The sequence below is a fragment of the Dermochelys coriacea genome, chromosome 5 (assembly GCF_009764565.3).
Source record: "Dermochelys coriacea isolate rDerCor1 chromosome 5, rDerCor1.pri.v4, whole genome shotgun sequence".
Lineage (NCBI taxonomy): Eukaryota > Metazoa > Chordata > Testudines > Dermochelyidae > Dermochelys > Dermochelys coriacea.
Genome location: NC_050072.1, coordinates 104,142,098 through 104,159,707, shown reverse-complemented (window position 1 = coordinate 104,159,707; position 17,610 = coordinate 104,142,098). Strand labels below are relative to the sequence as shown.

General features: G+C 42.6%; 1 protein-coding gene across 2 annotated transcripts in view; it reads left to right on the top strand.

Annotated features, from left to right (window-relative positions):
• The first annotated feature begins 1,968 nt into the window (after window positions 1-1,968).
• Window positions 1,969-17,610, top strand: part of AK3 (adenylate kinase 3) — an 18,927-nt gene continuing 3,285 nt past the window's right edge. The window contains exons 1-4 of one of the 2 annotated variants that reach the window (XM_038401620.2): window positions 1,969-2,303; window positions 12,317-12,436; window positions 15,222-15,394; window positions 16,567-16,685. In XM_038401620.2, coding sequence (XP_038257548.1) covers window positions 2,141-2,303; window positions 12,317-12,436; window positions 15,222-15,394; window positions 16,567-16,685 — 575 coding nt within the window. In that variant the 5' untranslated portion in view covers window positions 1,969-2,140. The remainder of the gene's footprint in view (window positions 2,304-12,316; window positions 12,437-15,221; window positions 15,395-16,566; window positions 16,686-17,610) is intronic. The other variant, XM_043514380.1, reaches the window with a different exon arrangement.

Below are 17,610 nucleotides of genomic sequence, written 5' to 3'. Positions count from 1 at the left end.
TCTGCCTGAAAATGTTTTTCTGACTATTGTTGCAAGCAACATCTAAAACTACTAAGAAATTAGAGGGAAAAAATCTGTTTCAGTTCATTTACTTTGTGCATTTGTCAGTACTTACTAGATAGTCACTTTCACTGTTTCTCTTTTTGCCATATTTCCTGCTTGCACACATAGGGTATAGACAAACTTTTTTAAAAATGGGAAAATGTGATTATAGTACAAAACTTGGCAAGAGGACTCAAGGGGAACTAGAGGAAAGCAGCAATTTGCACTGACTGAATTTACCCCTCCTTGAAACTGGATTTATCTCAGCCAATGCTAATCACAGCTTCCTTGGTCTGTGGTACAGGGGCAAGATTTTTTTAAAATCCATAGTTTGGCACCTAAATTAATGGTATGAATTTAAAAAGTGCTGAACACCTAGCAACTGAAAATCAGGTTTTAGGCCTTGAGCTATGGAGTTAGGAGCTTAACTTTAGGTTCATGGTTTTGAAAATCTTAGACGGATGCAGCTGAACTCTATTGTGGGCCACCAATGAATTGAAATCAGGGCTAATCCTTACTGTAGACAAGGATTTGGGTGCTCAGTAAGTGTTATGCTCTTCAGCATCACTTGCTGAAAATACTAAAATGCATACTAGTGCAATTCTGTGTGCAATTGCTCATTTTAATCATGCAGCTCAGGCTCATCTGTTTGAAAATTTAGCCCTTCTTAATGTAGATATCTGGCATCATTCTCCACTTGTGCTGCATCTTCTAAAACAGGTGGCCAGCCTGTGGCTCTTAATATAATATACAGCTCCTTGTATAGGCACCGACTCTGGGGCTGGAGCTACAGATGCCAACTTTCCAATGTGCTGGGGGGTGCTCACTGCTCAACCCCTGGCTCTGCCACAGGCCCTGCTGCCACTCCACCCCTTCCCACCTCCTGGCCTGAGCCTGCCCTGCCCTGCCTCCTCCCCCCCCATGCCAGGAAACAGCTGATCAGGAGGTGGGGAAGGAGGGGGAGGCGCTGCTTGGTGGGTGGGTGGGCTGCTGACCTATTACTGTGGCTCTTTGGCAATGTAAATCTGTAAACTCTGGCTCTTTCTCAGGCTTAGATTGGCCGCCCTGTTCTAAAACATGATTGTGTTTGATACCTAAATTTCTGCATTGTTTAGTTTTGCTTCATTTAGCGTCTTGAAAAGTTTCATCTTTGACTGTTTGCATCTTGAGCTGCTTCACTTAGTTCCCTGACAGGTTTCAGAGTCGCAGCCGTGTTCGTCCGTATTCGCGAAAAGAACAGGAGGACTTGTGGCACCTGAGAGACTAACCCATTTATTTGAGCCTAAGCTTTCGTGAGCGACAGCTCACTCCATCGGATGCATTTGGTGGGGAAAAAACCAACAACATCCGAAGAAGTGAGCTGCAGCTCACGAAAGCTTAGGCTCAAATAAATGGGTTAGTCTCTCAGGTGCCACAAGTCCTCCTGTTCTTTTTAGTTCCCTGAGGAACTAATGGACACGGAGCTGTCTTGCAGCCTGTACAGCCGCGTTTGCTTCCTCTTAGCTGGGATACGGATTTGTCTGGCACACAGGATGGCCCAGCCAAGGCCTTCAAGGAGAGGACTAGAGCAGTGCGACAAGGTTCACTCTGGAGGCGGTGTGAGAGGGTTGATGCGCCCAATTCCCCCTCAGACCCTGGCAAGTCCTTCTGAACGGCGCCGCGGCCTCGTGACCAGCAGAGGGCAGCCTTCCTGCCGCCCGCTTTCCGCTCCCGGCACCATCTCCCCCTCCGGCTTTCCTTCTTTCCCGCCCGGCCCAGGGCCCGCAGCTAAACTAGGGGCTGCTCTCTCCCCGGCGGCGGTGGGCGGGCTTGATGGGGCGCCTGTTAGGACCAGCGCCGCTTGCTCCCGCCGGCTCCCCCGGGCCGCCTCAGCCTGCAACCGCCCCGGCCCGGGCGGGGGCCGCTGCGGTAATGGGAGCTCGGGGGGAGGGGCGGGGCTGGGCTTTCTCGGCAGCGCTTCCACTTCCTGGCCCCGCGGGTGCAGCGCAGTCCCGCAGCAGCCGCCAAGCCCGCCCCCGCCCCGGATGCGCCGCGGCTGAGGCCCCAGCGAAGGGTTCCCCGGGCGCCGGGCAGCGAGGCGGGCCCCCTCCCGCTCGGCATGGGGGTGCGGCCGCCGCCGCCGCTGCTGCTGCTGCGGGCCGTGATCGTGGGCCCGCCGGGCTCCGGCAAGGGCACCGTGTCCTCCCGCATACTCAAGCACTTCGCCCTGAAGCACCTCTCCAGCGGGGACCTGCTCCGGGACAACCTGCAGAGAAGGACAGGTAGGGGCGGGCGGGGGCCCAGGCAGCGGCCGCCGCGTCTCCTCCCAGAGGCTGCGGACCCTGCGGCGCCGGGGGCCGGCTGGTGAAGCGCGAGTGATTTTTGAAGGGGAGGGCGGGGGGCGGATGGTTGAGCTGGCGCGGGGGGGGGGGGGATCTGAAGCCCAGCAAGCCCCTGGGTGCCCAGCCTCCCCGCCCCAGGCGGTGGCATTTATCCTGCCCCCGTCGCCAAGGCGGAGGAGGTCTAGGAGCTGCCGTGTGTAGTGACCGCCCAGCTCCTTGCTCCTGAATGAACTGGCTGTAGCCACAGCTGTTTGGGGAATGGGGATCCCGCTGTCCCCGGGCTCCCTCCTCTAGATCTGAGCTTGAATTCCCTTCGGGGACCGTGTGGGCCCTTTGTCCTTCTGAGATCGGTAAATCAAAATAGCCCGTGGTTTGGGGAAGGTGTCCTCGGCCATTCAGCTCACCGCACTCAGTGAAGAGTTTGCCTGGGTGACCTTGGCCATAACTCCCTTGCTCAGATTGCATGCATGCCATAATCCATCCCTGCTGCCAGCTGTTGGCACTTCAGTGGTGAAACAGTTGCATGCTTGTTAACAAATGTCCAGTATTTGAGATGTCTGGCATATCTTCCCCCCAGAGCTACTGAGTGCTCACATCTCTGATGGACTTCAGTTGAAGTGGGTGCTCTAAAAACCAGGGCCCAAGTTACTGACTTTGGAATGACTTCACCATTAGTGGGGGACTTCTGAAGACTTGGACCATAGTTTGTAAAGTGCATTGGGTTCTTTTGAGTTGAAAGGTGTTACATAAATGCACGACATGATTAATAATAAGACCAACTGGGAGGGAGAGAGTGAGCCCAGAAGAAGACAATAGCTCCTTCTCCTTTCAGAGACTCCAAAGGTTGGAAAGAGGGGAGTTAGGTTAGATGATGCAAATTGGGAGAGCTGAACTGGTGAAACGCAGGGGGGCCTTTTTTGGTCACGTGTTTAAATTAAATAACATACTTAAAAGGTGTTGAGGTGCTGAGAAACAAATCTTATGTGTACATAAAGTTAAATAGAAACATAATCATCTGGAGGTAAGGGAATAGATTTAGTGTCCCAAATAACTGGTTAAGCAGTCACAATTCATAATAGTGAAACACTGCTTCTTGGCAGCGATACCAATGCCTTCAGGCTTTTGTTGAATTCTGGGCTGTCATACTTTTTCTCGTATGAACCATATCTTAATAGAGAAATTATCTTGTGAAACATGTCCCTTCTCATTCATGATCACATACATTCCAGTGGCAACTACAGTCACAGTTTAGAGGGGAAAGTAATGATACTATTATTAGAAGCATTTTTAGCTGTACTTTAATTCCCTTTCCTAGACAGTATCATGTTATCCAGAGCTAGTTATCATCCACAGAACACCCTCCCCACATCCCTGTAGTCAATGGACCACAGTTGGATGAACTGTGGTTTAACCATTTGATTGCAATTTGGTAGGTGGGGTAAGGTACAGTCCTGACACCATAGATGAAATGTTGATAGCTTTAAAGCAGAGGGCTTTATCAGGAACCAGCAGAAATGGGGTTAATATTAATTGTGCACATTTATAAAATACAAATGGTCATCTGTGTTTCACCTCTTTCTAACGTTTTGTTAAAAATAGATGAAGCATTGATTGTGGCTGGACTCTATATGCAGTATAGGTTAAAGCAGTCCCCTTTATTTTTCTTAAGTATTAGTTGTCTGCAGAGGGTTTTTATGTGTTTGCTTTGGCAGCTGGTATGAAACTCCTTTAATTTATGAATATCTCTGTGGAATATTTATATGAGGATTTTAATGTCTTGAAAGCACTTGGATATAAAGCAGTGTTCAGCAAAATCATGCTTGAAGTGAGTGCTCAGTAAAAGTACAGCATATTGCTCAGTCTTTAGTTCTTGTGGTTTTAATATTAAATGGTATCTTAAACCTAGACTTTTAGATGTTGTCCCTGGAAAAGGCATAAAAAGTGTCACAAGCACACACCGAAGTTCCATCTATACTGCATTGCTTCCTGTGGGCCCAGTCCTAATACCCATGGAAGTCAAAAGGAGTTGAGATGACCCCCTAAGTTAGGGAAATATTTAAAGGTGCTTACTGCTATCATGGTTGTGTTGGTAAGCTCCCCTCCCGCCTTTATTAACCAAACATTATTTGACTATTTAGTGACATAGGCCAAGATTTTCTGAAATATCTAGTGATTTTGAGGTGCCTCAAATACTGGATGCCCAAACTCAGAGGTATTAAGAGGTCTGCCTTTTCAGAAAGTGCTAAGTACTTTCTCTTTCAAAATCAGGCCTCTTTAAGATGTCTCAGGTTGGCCTGCCCGAAAATGAGGAGCCTGAAATCAGTAATTGCTTTTCAAAATGTTGCCTTAGTCTTAAGTGTCTTTTAAAAACAAAACAAAAAAGACCAAACCCCTAATATTACCCTGTCTACAAGTAGCTGTTGTAACTGTGTCAGCAGTGACTGTTTAAAAAACAATGGGCAAAATTTTCAAATGTGGGTATTGTCTACACTAACATTTTAATTGTTTGTAAGCAGTTTGTGGCATTGTTGGGTTTAAACATAGCTACGCTGTGTGTGCGTACTAATAATAGTAGTGATGTCAGTTGATAGTCTTACCCCTGTCAGAGTCTGACGGTATGTCTTCACTACCAACTCTAAAATGCTGCTGTGGCAGCGCATTAATGTGGCTGTGTAGTCGAGGCACCAGCGCTGGGAGAGAGTGCTGTTTTAAAAAACAAACGAACAAACAAAAAACCAAACAACCCCACTCCCATGAGGGGAGTAGCTACCAGTAATGGGAGCATGGCTCCCAGTGCTGGTGCACTGTCTACACTGCTACTTTACAGCGCTGAAACTTTCTCGCTCAGGGGGTGTGTTTTTTCACACCCCTGAGCGAGAAAGTTTCAGCGCTGTAAAGTGGCAATGTAGACAAGGCCTTAGACTGGTACATGATTGTCTTCTAAGACAAGCTAAACATTCCTAACATTGATGGTGTTTGTAGTATGGAAAGGATACTCTAAGCATTCTTTGACTTGCATATAAACCACCTTTCTCTTCAGTAGTCTTGGCAGAACAATTTCAGTTTTTATGGGAGCATATAGGGTAATCATTGATGTTCAGCACTTTGATGCTATAACAAGTTATGTAAATATGAAAAATTCTTGCTCTACCAATGCTATACCTATTCAGGATTTCAATCACTAAAGCAGTTAATCTAGCACCTTTCACAATTACTGAAAAATGTTCTTAAGCGCTTTTGTTCTATAGATTAAAAATTAGTTGTGTAGTTTTAAAAGAAGTCATTCTCTCTCTCTTTCTCTCTCTCTCTCTCTCTCTCTCTCTCTCTCTCTCATATGAAATCAATTGGTTGGTTTTAATTTGCCCTGCTCATATACATTTAGAGTGCAGCTGCAAAGATCATTTTCCTTGCCTGTTGCTTTCACTATGTCGGCCCCTTTGCATCCCTTCACTGGCTCTCCCTTTTCTGTCACATCAAACATAAGTTACTTGTCTTTACATTCAAGGCCCTGCTTGGCCTATTTCCTCTCTCCTTCCCCACCTATTATCTCTCATTGAGATGTCAACTCCCACCTCTGATCGGCATATCATCCCAGACTCTATTGCTCCCTTGTTAAATTTTCAGAGGAGCACTATTGTTCTTTCTCCTGTGCTGCCTCTAGCACTAGGTAGGTGCTCACTGTAAACATCTGCAAAGCTACTACTTTATTCAAATTCCTTCTTAAAAATTCTTATTTGCTATGATACCTATAACTAACTGGCCAGTGGTTAGGCTGCTCTTGTGCTATCATGCGACCACTGCCTATCATGCTGACCAATATTGTCTCATTGTTCCCTTGTATTCCTGCATCAGTCTGTCTGTAGTTATCTGTTGTTGTTCGGTGCTTAGATTGTAAGCTCTTTGAGGCTGTATAGCTCCTATCACACTGGGGTCCTGGAATGGCATCCTAGGTGCTTAAGAAATGGGGAGATGTTTTGAGAAGGCTGCTAGACATCTAGATGAGATGTTGGCAATGCAAAACTAAACAGAATGGGAGAAATCAGGGTCAGGGAGGTGGGTTTGTGGGATGTAAAGGTGGTAGCTGAAGCCATGAGAGAAGATAACATCTAGGGAGTGAGCATAGATTGGGAAAATGAGGATAAAACCCTAAGCAATACCAACACAGAAGGATCGGGAGGAGAAACAGGAGTTGTCAAAGACACTGAAGGAGCAGCCAGCTCAGGAGGAGGAGAACCAAGGGAACACCGAGTTATGGAAATACCAGGAAGAGTCGGAGAAATGCCATGGAGAAATTGAGAAGGAGAATAGAGAATTTTGGAAGGAGGTATATAACAAGTTTGGGATCCCTTAGATTTTGTTCACTGGGAGGCCATTGGTGACCTTGAGTAGAGCAGAAGCCATCCTGAGTGAGTATCAAGACAGAAGCTGAGAGAGTGGGTGTAGATGGCACACTCAAGAAGTTTGGTGGTAATTGGGAGGAAGGGGATGGATGGGAAGCTAGTTGGAAATGCCTCTCAAAGTTTTAACATTACTATGTAGGAAAATTGGGGGTAACAGTCTTGTTTTCCACAAAGAAACAAATGATGTGAATTTTGAAGATAGTGGAAAAAACCCACATTTCTCAATTCTATAGCAGGTCGTCTTTTGAAAATCAAAAAGATTTACAACTGTTTACTAATCCATAGAAGGTTAACTAGAGTTAGACTTGCCTTTTCAGCATCTGCCACCGTTAAAAACTTTGGCAAGGGTTCAGTTGCTGAAAAGAAGAGTCCTACTGAATGCATGTTCTTGAGGGTCCTTAGCAGTCTGCCTTTATTATCATGCTTTCCTGCTTTGGAGGGGAGATTTTGTGATGCCTTCTCTGTTGCTAAGCAACCTGTTGCCTGGTGAACATGGTCGAAGTTTGTTGGCTTTGAGCAGTAACTTCCCACAAGGACACCATAAGCTGTTGCAGAAGTTTTGTAAATAGACATCCATTTTATGCTTTTGGCAGGAACCCAGAATTATAATGGCTCTAGGTCCACAGTTCACCAGATCAAGTCCTACATTATTTTCAGAGGCCCAAATCTGTGTAAAAATGTACGGCCTTGTATACACAAAGGTTTTGTACCAGTATAACTATTTCAGTTAGCACAACCTTAGGGTGGATGTAGTTATACTAGCATAAAGAGCCTTATACAGATATAAGCTACTCCTGACAGAATTCATATGGCTCACGTTTTTCTGTGCCCCCCCCCCATGCAGAAAAACACAAATCTGCCAGGGGACACGCGCCTCTTCCCCGGCAGCCCAGGCAGTGCGTCTGTTCCAGCGTGCCTGGAGCAGCCTCAGAGAGGGGGAGGGAGTCTGGGTGTGTGTGCGCCTGTGTGATTGACCACCGTGGGTGGCGGGGGGCTACTGCAGCTCGCTGGTGTGGAAGGGTAGGGCTTTTTATTATGCATGAGGCGGACTAGAACCAGAAATGTAGCAGCCTGCCTGGGTTAATTGATCTGGTTCTCTGAGCCAAAAATGTAGCAGCCTGCCTACATAGTAACATTGTTAATGTTCCTATTGTTAGTTAACTGTTCCCATTCTCAGTCAGCTCCCCCAGGAGCATAAAACCTGTGAAAGTTTTAAGGCCCCTACATTGCCAGTGATGTAAAGGAGCCTTATTATAAATGACAGTAAGGGAATCCTCAGATAGGAAGATCTATTTGCTTCCTCACTTTTTTCCTGTGCCAAAGTGGCACAATGAGGTTAGATTACAGCTCAGGATTTATTTTACTTATCCATTGAAAACAAAAAAGACTTTGAGGGCAAATAAAACATTTACCAAGCAGTCAATAAAATGTCAGTACAATCAGAACCAAGCACTTCCCAAAGAGCAAGGTCCAGGACAATGATTAGCAAAACTGTATGACTTTCATGTGTGAAAGTCAGAGCAATTTAAAATGACATTCTACTTTTTTTCTTTCTGTTTGGTATTCTGTAATGTAATTTAAATGAAAATCCAGGATTATGACTGGAATGCAGGGTTTAGTTACTAAGTGTTTGTAACTTAACTTTCATGTGTTTAGGAAATGCTGAATAATTATTGTGACTTTTTTTTCTGTATTGTAGTTTAAATAAATTGCCAAAACAATTGAAACTGGTGTGATTATTATGCATTATTTTGAAAAAATGCAGAATTTTGAATTTGGCACAGAATCCCCCCAGGAGTAATAAGTTTATTCCCTTCCCTGTCTGCACTTAGCGGGTGTGCCACTTTAATTGCACCAGTATAAGAGGTACAATTTGCATGTGTAGACAAGGCCAAAGGTCCTCTGCTGCAGCAAAGTAGTAAGATATATAAAAGAATAGATCCAGTTCCTTCCCTCACCCTCTCATATTGAGATCCTCTTTCCAGTTTGCAAAACACTCTAAGATTTGAAACACTAGGACAACCCTAGTGTTCCTGACACCGCTGCAGTGTTACAACAGGGTTTAAACTAGCATGGTTTTGCTCACAGTACGGACATTTCCCTCCCCGCTGCCCAGAAAAAAAGAAAACCCAATCCCAATTGCCTTTTGTTTCATTGCTAAATGAAAATAGCTAAACTTGCAGTAGAGTGATGAATCAAGCCCTCCAAGCTAGTAGCATGGATCTGTAGTGTGTGCCCGCAATGTCAGTAATGGGAATTCCCCACACCCCTTACTGCTAGATAGAGCACCTGAGATAAAAGTAATAGGGCAGCAGGGGGAGAGTTGACATGCTTTAAAAGTGAATTTTAAAAACGCTTGTTATCTGTCTTTAAGCAGCTACTTGTTTGACAGTTGCAGTAGGGGAATGTATGTTGTTCCTGCCCTTTTTCCCTAACCACACCCAGAACTAGTTGGGTACAGGATCTGTGCTAGTTGGAGCAAATGGAAATGGTAACAAGGGTGGGAGCTCTCAGTAATGCTAATAAAGCAGGTTAAGCTAGGCATATGCATGATGAGAGCACAATGTTAGCACTGAGAACTGGTTTCATGATGATGTGGTGGTAGACACTTCTTTACTAAATTAATTGAACTTGCAGAAAATGAAGGGAATGGAAAAGAGTGAATATCTGGATTTCTGAAATGTGTGACATAGTCTCCCCAGGATAACACATGCAGGACCAGCTTTAACTCAGCTGTATTTCCCTAGTGTAACACCTCTTGAATGTGAAACTTTACAGGGTACTAGGTATTTGAGTCAAAGGTTTATAATCTCTGCAAAATGTGTGTGTATATAGGATGAGATGAATAGCTACTGTTTATAGACTCTGCAAAGATTTATATACTCTGCAAAATGTGTGTATAAAGGATGATGTAGACAATATAAAAATATATTCCTAGCCTGATTGGTATAGTAGTTGGCAGATTAATGCTTTCAGTTGTAGATCCTCTGCTCCTGAACCCCTCCTTCATCTCTGGCCCTGCTAGTAAAGTGATCACTTTGTGCCTGCATGAGAGGTTTGTAGATCCTGGCTATTCTGCTGTTTGCTTTTGCATGGATGGAGCAAATACTGTTTGATAAAGACTTGGAATTTCAATGCATGAGAGTTCTTTTTCCTGAGGAACTGTAGTGCCATTGATTGAATTCCTGCCCTATGGCTGCTCAGGGGCACCTACGTGGAGACCAAGTAGAGTGAGTTTATACAACTAAAACCTAAATTGTCCCACATGCTGTTGTGTGGGAACTGGTGGGACTGCAGAGGAGTGTAATCCCCTGCTTTGTGTTCCCCTACCACTGAAACCTCAGGGCCCCAGCAGAGGGGAAAATATGGGGTCCTAGGAGCTCCATTCTGTGGCGGGGAAAGGCTCACCTTCCATTTTTATGAAGAAGAGGTTCTCCCACTCCATGTAACTGTATCTAGCTCACCAGGATTAAACTCATGAGGGACAAATTTCCATGTCTTCTTCTTTCTGAGTAGTGCTGATCATGGTGAGGGAAATCTCTTTGTGATGTAGGCAGAGTAAGGAAAGCTGTGACTTTTTGGAGAAGGGTGGGCCAAGAGCACATCCTGGGACTAGGAAAGGGGTAGCATGGGTAAAGAAATAGAAGTGTCTGGATTCAAGTTGTTTTGATTTTAAAACTGCCATGACTTTGAATTTGACCGTTCCTAGACTCTGGGGATATTTGAAATCTGGACCTGATTGGTGTGGCTGATGTCCATCTCTAAGTGAGAGTGTTGTGAATATGAACACTTTGCCTTAATTAAGGAAGATGTTCCTGCCCTTCTATTGCTGCTTTAAAAACAAAACCTGAAGGCCACTTTTTCCAGTGCTTGAGTGCATCAGTTGCATTTGCGACATCTGAGACTTACTAAGGAAGAAGCTAGAAATACTCTGTAAATGGAAAGCTTCTTTTTCTCTTCAGGTTTGCATACTGACCTCATCACTATAGTACTTGAGTGCCTTCTGATAGTTCTTTAAGCATGCAGAAAACTCTAATTAGAAGAACTGCAGCAAAGACCTTAAAAATTGTAAGGTTTTGGCACTTGTAGTTTTTCAGTCTTCCCATTCCCCTACAACTCTCCTGTTTGGGATCCTGTAGCTTGCTCAAGAAGAAAGTAAGTACCGACACTCCCCGGGCTATGCAAGACCCGACTTACGCAAATCCGCACTTAAGGAAAAAGTTCCATAAGCTAGAAATAGGAGGGTTGGGGTTTTTTGGCGTAACGGTCGGGTATATGTTTTTGACTTATGCAGAATTCGAGTTACGCAAAGCGTTCTGGAACAGAATGATTGCGTAAATTGGGGAGCGTCTGTAGCTGAATTAGCAGTAATGATCTAGTTCTGCAAATCCTCCATGTCTAAAATCAATCAAGTTCCACACTGGGAGGACTGAGTCCTAATTTCATAGTTAAAGGACAGAAGGGGCTATTATGATCATCTAGTTCAGTGGCTCTCAACCTTACATTTCAGAATATAGTGTATAGAGCAATATAAACAAGCCATTGTCTGTACAAAATTTTAGTTTGCACTGACTTTGTTAGTGCTTTATACATAGCCTATTGTAAAACTACGCAAATACCTAGAGGAGCTCATGTACCCCCTGGAAGACTTCTGTGTACCTCCAGGAGTACACGTATCCCTGGTTGAGAACCAATGATCTAGTTGACATGGATAACACCAGCCAAAGGACTTCACCAAATAACTTTTATATCAGACCCCTAACTTCTGCTTAAGCTATAGCATATTTACATAGCAATTTGTGAGGGCATGTTTTGTGTGCTGCTTGTTTTTTTGAGGAAACCAACCATAATAAACAGTTGCCATCTAACCAAACCAGTGGGGGAGTGCTGATACTAAATATCATTCAATACTATGTGAATACAATAGTGTCCACAAACAATTTATGAAAGCATACATCACTTATAAAAACACTCCTTTGTAAATCTGGATAAAGTGAAAAAAATAACATTCTCTAGCTATAGTGTTTGACGCATGTTGCTTTCTTAAATACTCAAGGAGGCATCTAGTTGGAACTTTGATATTGTCTTTTAGTAAAACATCATCCATCTGAAAAAGACATTAATGTTCACCATACTGTAGAATTTAATGCTAAACTACATGCAGAAAAATCAATAGGACTGCAACTTTTTGATCAGGAAATTATGAGGCAATGTTAGGCCCTTTCATTCTTACTAGACCCAGAGCATTGGTGTTCTTGGTTTGTTTGACCTTTTTAAAGAGGCTCCACTGGTTACTTTCTCCTGTTTCCAGTCTTAGGACCTGATCCTGCAAACGCACACGAGTAACTTTACTCAGTGTGAATACCCCCACTGGCATCTGCTCTAAATTGTAGTGAAAAATGAGGGGAAAATATTTTTTTAGATTTTAAAGAATATCACGTGTCAGTCACTTATAATGCATGACACTTCTACCCTCTGACTAAAGTTATTTGTAGATTTCTGGGCTGCTGAGGGGCGTTGCCACATTAGTATGTGTTTGTTTTGCTTCCATAGAGGTCGGTGTCATTGCCAAGACCTACATCGATCAAGGGCAGCTTATTCCAGATGACATCATGACACGGTTGATGCTGAATGAGCTGAAAAATCTACACAGGTATCACTGGCTGCTGGATGGTAAGTTAAGATACAGAGGGAAATCATTTGCATGTGGGAAAGACAGGAAATGTAGATTGGAAAGATTGTGTTCCTTTCACTTCTAAGACAATTAGTGGACACCTAGTAATTATGCCAGCGTCTTGAGTCAGAAAATTAGAATTCTGCTTCTGATTCTTCCATTAAACTGCTATGTGACCGTGGACAAATCAGTCTCTGCCTCAGTTTCCCCATAAGTAAAATGTGGATAATAGTATGTTTTCTACTTTATAGGGATAGGGTGAAGCTTAATTAAAGTTAATAAAGTGTTTTGTGATTCTTGGATGAAAGGTGAAAGATCAAAATGGTATTGGTTCATACAGGGGATCTTGTCCGTGACTGGGGCTCCTAGCTCACATGGTATAATACAAATGGCTGAATTTTTGTTCTAGAATAGTTTTTTTTTTTTTAAATCCTTATTCTTTCAGAATATAACCGTTCTTTTGGTAAAGTTACAAAATGAAACAGTCAAGCCACGATATACCAAAACTAAGATTGCACACACATTCAGCTGTGTCCTCTTGTATGTATACAGTCTGTAATTATATGTTCACATACTGGCTTATCTTTTTCCCCTGAAGGATCTCTATCTTGTTGGAATACATAGGTTTAATCCTGTGAATGAATGGGGGCAGGAATACCTACTCAATAAGACAGATGTTTTGCAGATCTGTGCCTTACTTTTAACCACATTTGATGTCAGCTGCAACAGCGTGAACCTGAATGTGCAGCCATATAGCTGACACCACTTTTGGCCCTCATTGGACAGAATGAAGTAAGGCTTCACAGTTGATACATGCAGTCCCCATGTCTTCTCTCCATTTAGATTGCAAACTTTTTGGACAGGGACATTAGGCCAAAATCATCGTTAGTTTAATTCTATGCTATATAAATACTGATCTATTAATCACGTTCATCCGAAAAACCTTAATTCCGTAACTGCAGTTTGTCATGGGTAGCTCCAGGGCAGACTAAACTGAGTTGTTTACTGAGCTGCTGTGGCAAAGCATGAGTTTCCGCACTCTGAAAACAGTTTATTGGCTTTTAATGAACTACTACAGATGTAGAGACTTGAGGCTTATAGGCACTGAAGTGACTTTTTTAGAGTAGTAAATGCTTTTCCTCTGCACTCAAAATATATACATGCTTCATTGTACCACTGCATATACTTTTTTGGGTTTGTATACACCCCCTTTTTTGATACAGCAGTAGGTCAAATAAGATTTCACTGAAATGGTACTTACTGCACCTTTCATCCAAGAGTCTTGAAGCACTTCAGCTCTCATAACAGCCCTGTGAAGTGTAAAACCTGTTTTCCAGTTGAGTAAACAGAGGCACAGAATGGCTGAGTGACAAAGTCTCAAAGTGAGTCAGCAATAGAGCTGCGACTCCCCACTCTCACATTTAATTTTTAGACACATTTCCTCATCTACAGGTCATCTCAGGAAATGGAATGAGAGAATCATCTATTGTAACACAAATAGGACCCGAAGGACTGTCACACATACGCAGAAAGTGAAGTACTTGTCATAAGTGAATCGATTCCTCTCTTTGTGAGCATGTCATTAAGCTGAAATACTAGCTGTAAGGCCTTCTCAGATTTTTCAATATGCGCTTTGTTGTAAGGCTCTTTTGCCTAAGTTGTCCTTACTCTGGCGATAGGGCAGTAATTGCCATTTCCCAATGGTATGCGAAAAGGGCTTTCTCCGGTATAAACCTCCTAGAGCATGTCTACACGGGGAAATATACTGCCATAGTTAAAATGGAATTAGATATTCTAGAATAACTCGCCCTATGGACACTATTCCAGAAAAGTAACTCTTATTCCAGAATAGCAATAGTGGAATAGTTGCTTCTGTAGCTATTGCTAGTCAATTGCCCCATGTAAACAAGGCTTTAGAAATAAGTGCTTAAACTCGTTGTGGAGAAACATTGGTTCCCTTTCTCTTCAGATAGATTAGGTTTATTCAGTAACAAAGATGTTATCTTAAGACACTCCACTGCTCAGATCTGTTATTAATCTGAAATAATTGGAATAAAGTTAACTGCCTTGATTCAAAAGTATGGTTGAAAGGGCAAAAAAAAAAACCCCAGTATATTTCTAATTTTTGTTAATGATGCCACAAACTCCTGTACAACCTAAGTAAATATTTGTACTGACCTTGTTCTTTAGTAGCACTTTGGACGCTAGATAGTTTAGGGGAGGGCCTGTTGTCAGTTTCCTTTTAGGCAAATTAATCCCTGGAACATCTCCAGTAAACTTCAGTGGCAACACAAAGGACGAATTTGACTCTTCATGGCTACTACCAGTTACTTCCCTACTTAGTCCTGACTTTTGCACTACCTTGGAATTAAATCAGTTTTGTAATGAATGTTGATCACACAGGCTGCTCAGAATGGATTTTGCGGAGAACTTTTCAAAATCTGATGTCCAGTCAAAATGGCCTGTGATGGAACAAAGATGAATGGGAGGAAACAGGAAATAATAGCACTAAGGATTTTTACTTTGTCTTGGAGGTAGCTGTCAAGTGAAATGAGGAAAGAGGGTAGGAAAGGACTAGCAAATGGGAGTGGAGAGACATTGGGACAATATCCAGAAAAACTAAAGGGGGTGAGGTGACCCTAAGTTAAGTGATACTCCAGAGTAGAGATTGTTGTGCTACGTGAATAGCAGTCTCTCTTTTAAGTTGGATCCAGGCCATTTACTGTGTGTTAAATAACGTAATGTAGAGCCTTTGCTCTACTACTAGTTTATTTTTCCTTAAAGGTTTTCCCAGAACAGTTCCACAGGCAGAAGCTCTGGATGAAACATGTCAGATAGATACTGTGATTAACTTGGATGTGCCATTTGAGACCATTAAACAACGGCTCACTGCACGCTGGATCCATCCTGGTAGTGGCAGAGTCTACAATCTTGAATTCAATCCTCCCAAAGATGTTGTAAGTGTTAAGTTGTAAGATGTAAAGCTAAGTGTGAGTTGTGATTGTATTTATCAAATGCACCTGGAACCCATTCTTTCCCTACTTCAAGCAGAGGTTCTCTGTACTGGAATTGTAATATGCATATTGTGGTGCATTGAAATAGTTTGGAACACATGAGTGAAATCAAGAAGTGGATTCTTGAATGGCTGAAATGCAACAGAGTCCTTATAAGAGCATGATGGTTTTTCATTACTGACTTTTGATATGCTTATCACAATATGCTACTGGTACAATTTGTTGATTAAACTATTTTTAAAACAATCCCCAAACTACTTGCTAGTATAACTCACAGGTCAAGTCAGCTTAATACATGATTAGTTAAAACTGTTAAGAGAACACTTAAGTTTTAGTGTCCCTCATACTGTGGGCCAAATTCTGTCCTCTAATATACACAAAAATGACTTCGAGTGTTGCATGTGTGTAAGTGAAGGCAAAACTTGGCCCTATATCATGTAGGATTAAGTTCTAATGACTTCCACGTGTTAGCACTAAAATCTTTTCAGTCTACTGCTGTTCTAAAAATCACTCAACCTTGCTATTAAAAGGTGTAAAGTGCCTCCAAAAGAAATTTGAAAGTGCAAGGTGAGGTTCAAGTAAAAACCTGCTGTTTAGGCCCATGTTCTGTTTGGTCATTCCTGTAAATGTTCTGCTCTGTTGGTTTTTATGCTGTCTGCTGTACGCTAGTCATTGTAACATCTCTTCCATATTCTAACTTCCAACCATATGGCCATGCTGCTCTTCACCTTTTACAAGCTTTTCTCAGAGACCATAAATCATATCTGCCTTTTAGTTCTGGCAGTTGTCCATGATATTTCTGAAACAATTCTGGACATTGTTCTCCACCATACATCAAGAGTCACCATACATAGGTTTGTGTGTAGTACATGCGACTTCACTGACTTGTGCTCCTCTACTATCTGACAACAGCTACTCCATGCATCTGGAGTTTAAGTATGTTTTGTAAACTGCTGAAAGTAAACATCTCACCAGATAAGATGGATGGTAGCTTATCCTCTACTTTAGCTAACAGCTGTTTTTTTCTATGACTAACTAGAAATAGCTACTAACAGAACAATACAAAGTCCACTTAAACAGAAATATAAAGCCATTTTGCTCTTAACCACAATTAGGGCCTTGATGATATTACCAGAGAGCCACTTGTTCAGCGTGATGATGATAAGCCAGAGACTGTTACAAAGAGACTGAAGGCTTATGAGGCACAGACAAAGCCTGTTCTGGACTATTACCAGTAAGTAGTAAAAAAACAAAAAAAAACCCCAAAACCAAATACTTCTCTACATTAGGATGAACAGGACCAACCTGTTTTTCTCAAAATGCACAAATCCACATTGGTGAATGATATAACCACTTAACATTTTTAAGTCACTTTCCCTCTCAACTGGTTACACAACAGTAAAAGTATAATGGCATATGTTGTATTATGGGTAGATCTCCTTTCCCTCCAGCGCACCCCCCCCCCCTTTACTTGATTTAAACCTCTTTTCGAAGAGCACTTCAGGAACAAAGGTACAGTGATGTACAGCACCTTTTACTGCAGTCATGGGAAGCTTTACAGTAACAATCAAAATGATAAACACTTCAAAAGCAAGGACAAGTTCCACAACTGTGGAGCTGTTTCAGTAGGTATTTCCTTCCCAGAACTTTCATTGTATCATATCTTCCAATTTTTTTACCTCACTGGCTGGCCAAGAACTTAAAGTAGTAAAAGTTGCTAGGGGATAAAAGGCTAAAATCAGTAAGTGGGATGAGAGTGGGTAGAAAAATTTGAATAAATACAAAATGTGAGTCAGATACTTTAAAAACAGGAGTGTGATGTGAGAATAGGGTATACTGCATTACAGGAAGAAAACGGGGAGAGAAAAGTAGTCAAGCTTTGGAATAGCTGATGGGTTTTTCCAAATCTGTCTCTTTAAAGCACAGGTGCTCTAGTAAATGTGCAGATATTTTATGAATACCATTGGGGTAATAATGGATTCCCACGTAGATGTTTAGACATTTATCCTATTACTAAACTGACCTTTTGTCACTCATAGTCCAAAGCCTTTCAGTAATTCCCTGCATATCTTGTACAGGGAGGGAGCGCTTTCTCTGGAGGGAAGAGATTGGAGAGGGTACTTTAGGTCAGCAATGGTTTTACTGACTTCAGTGGACTT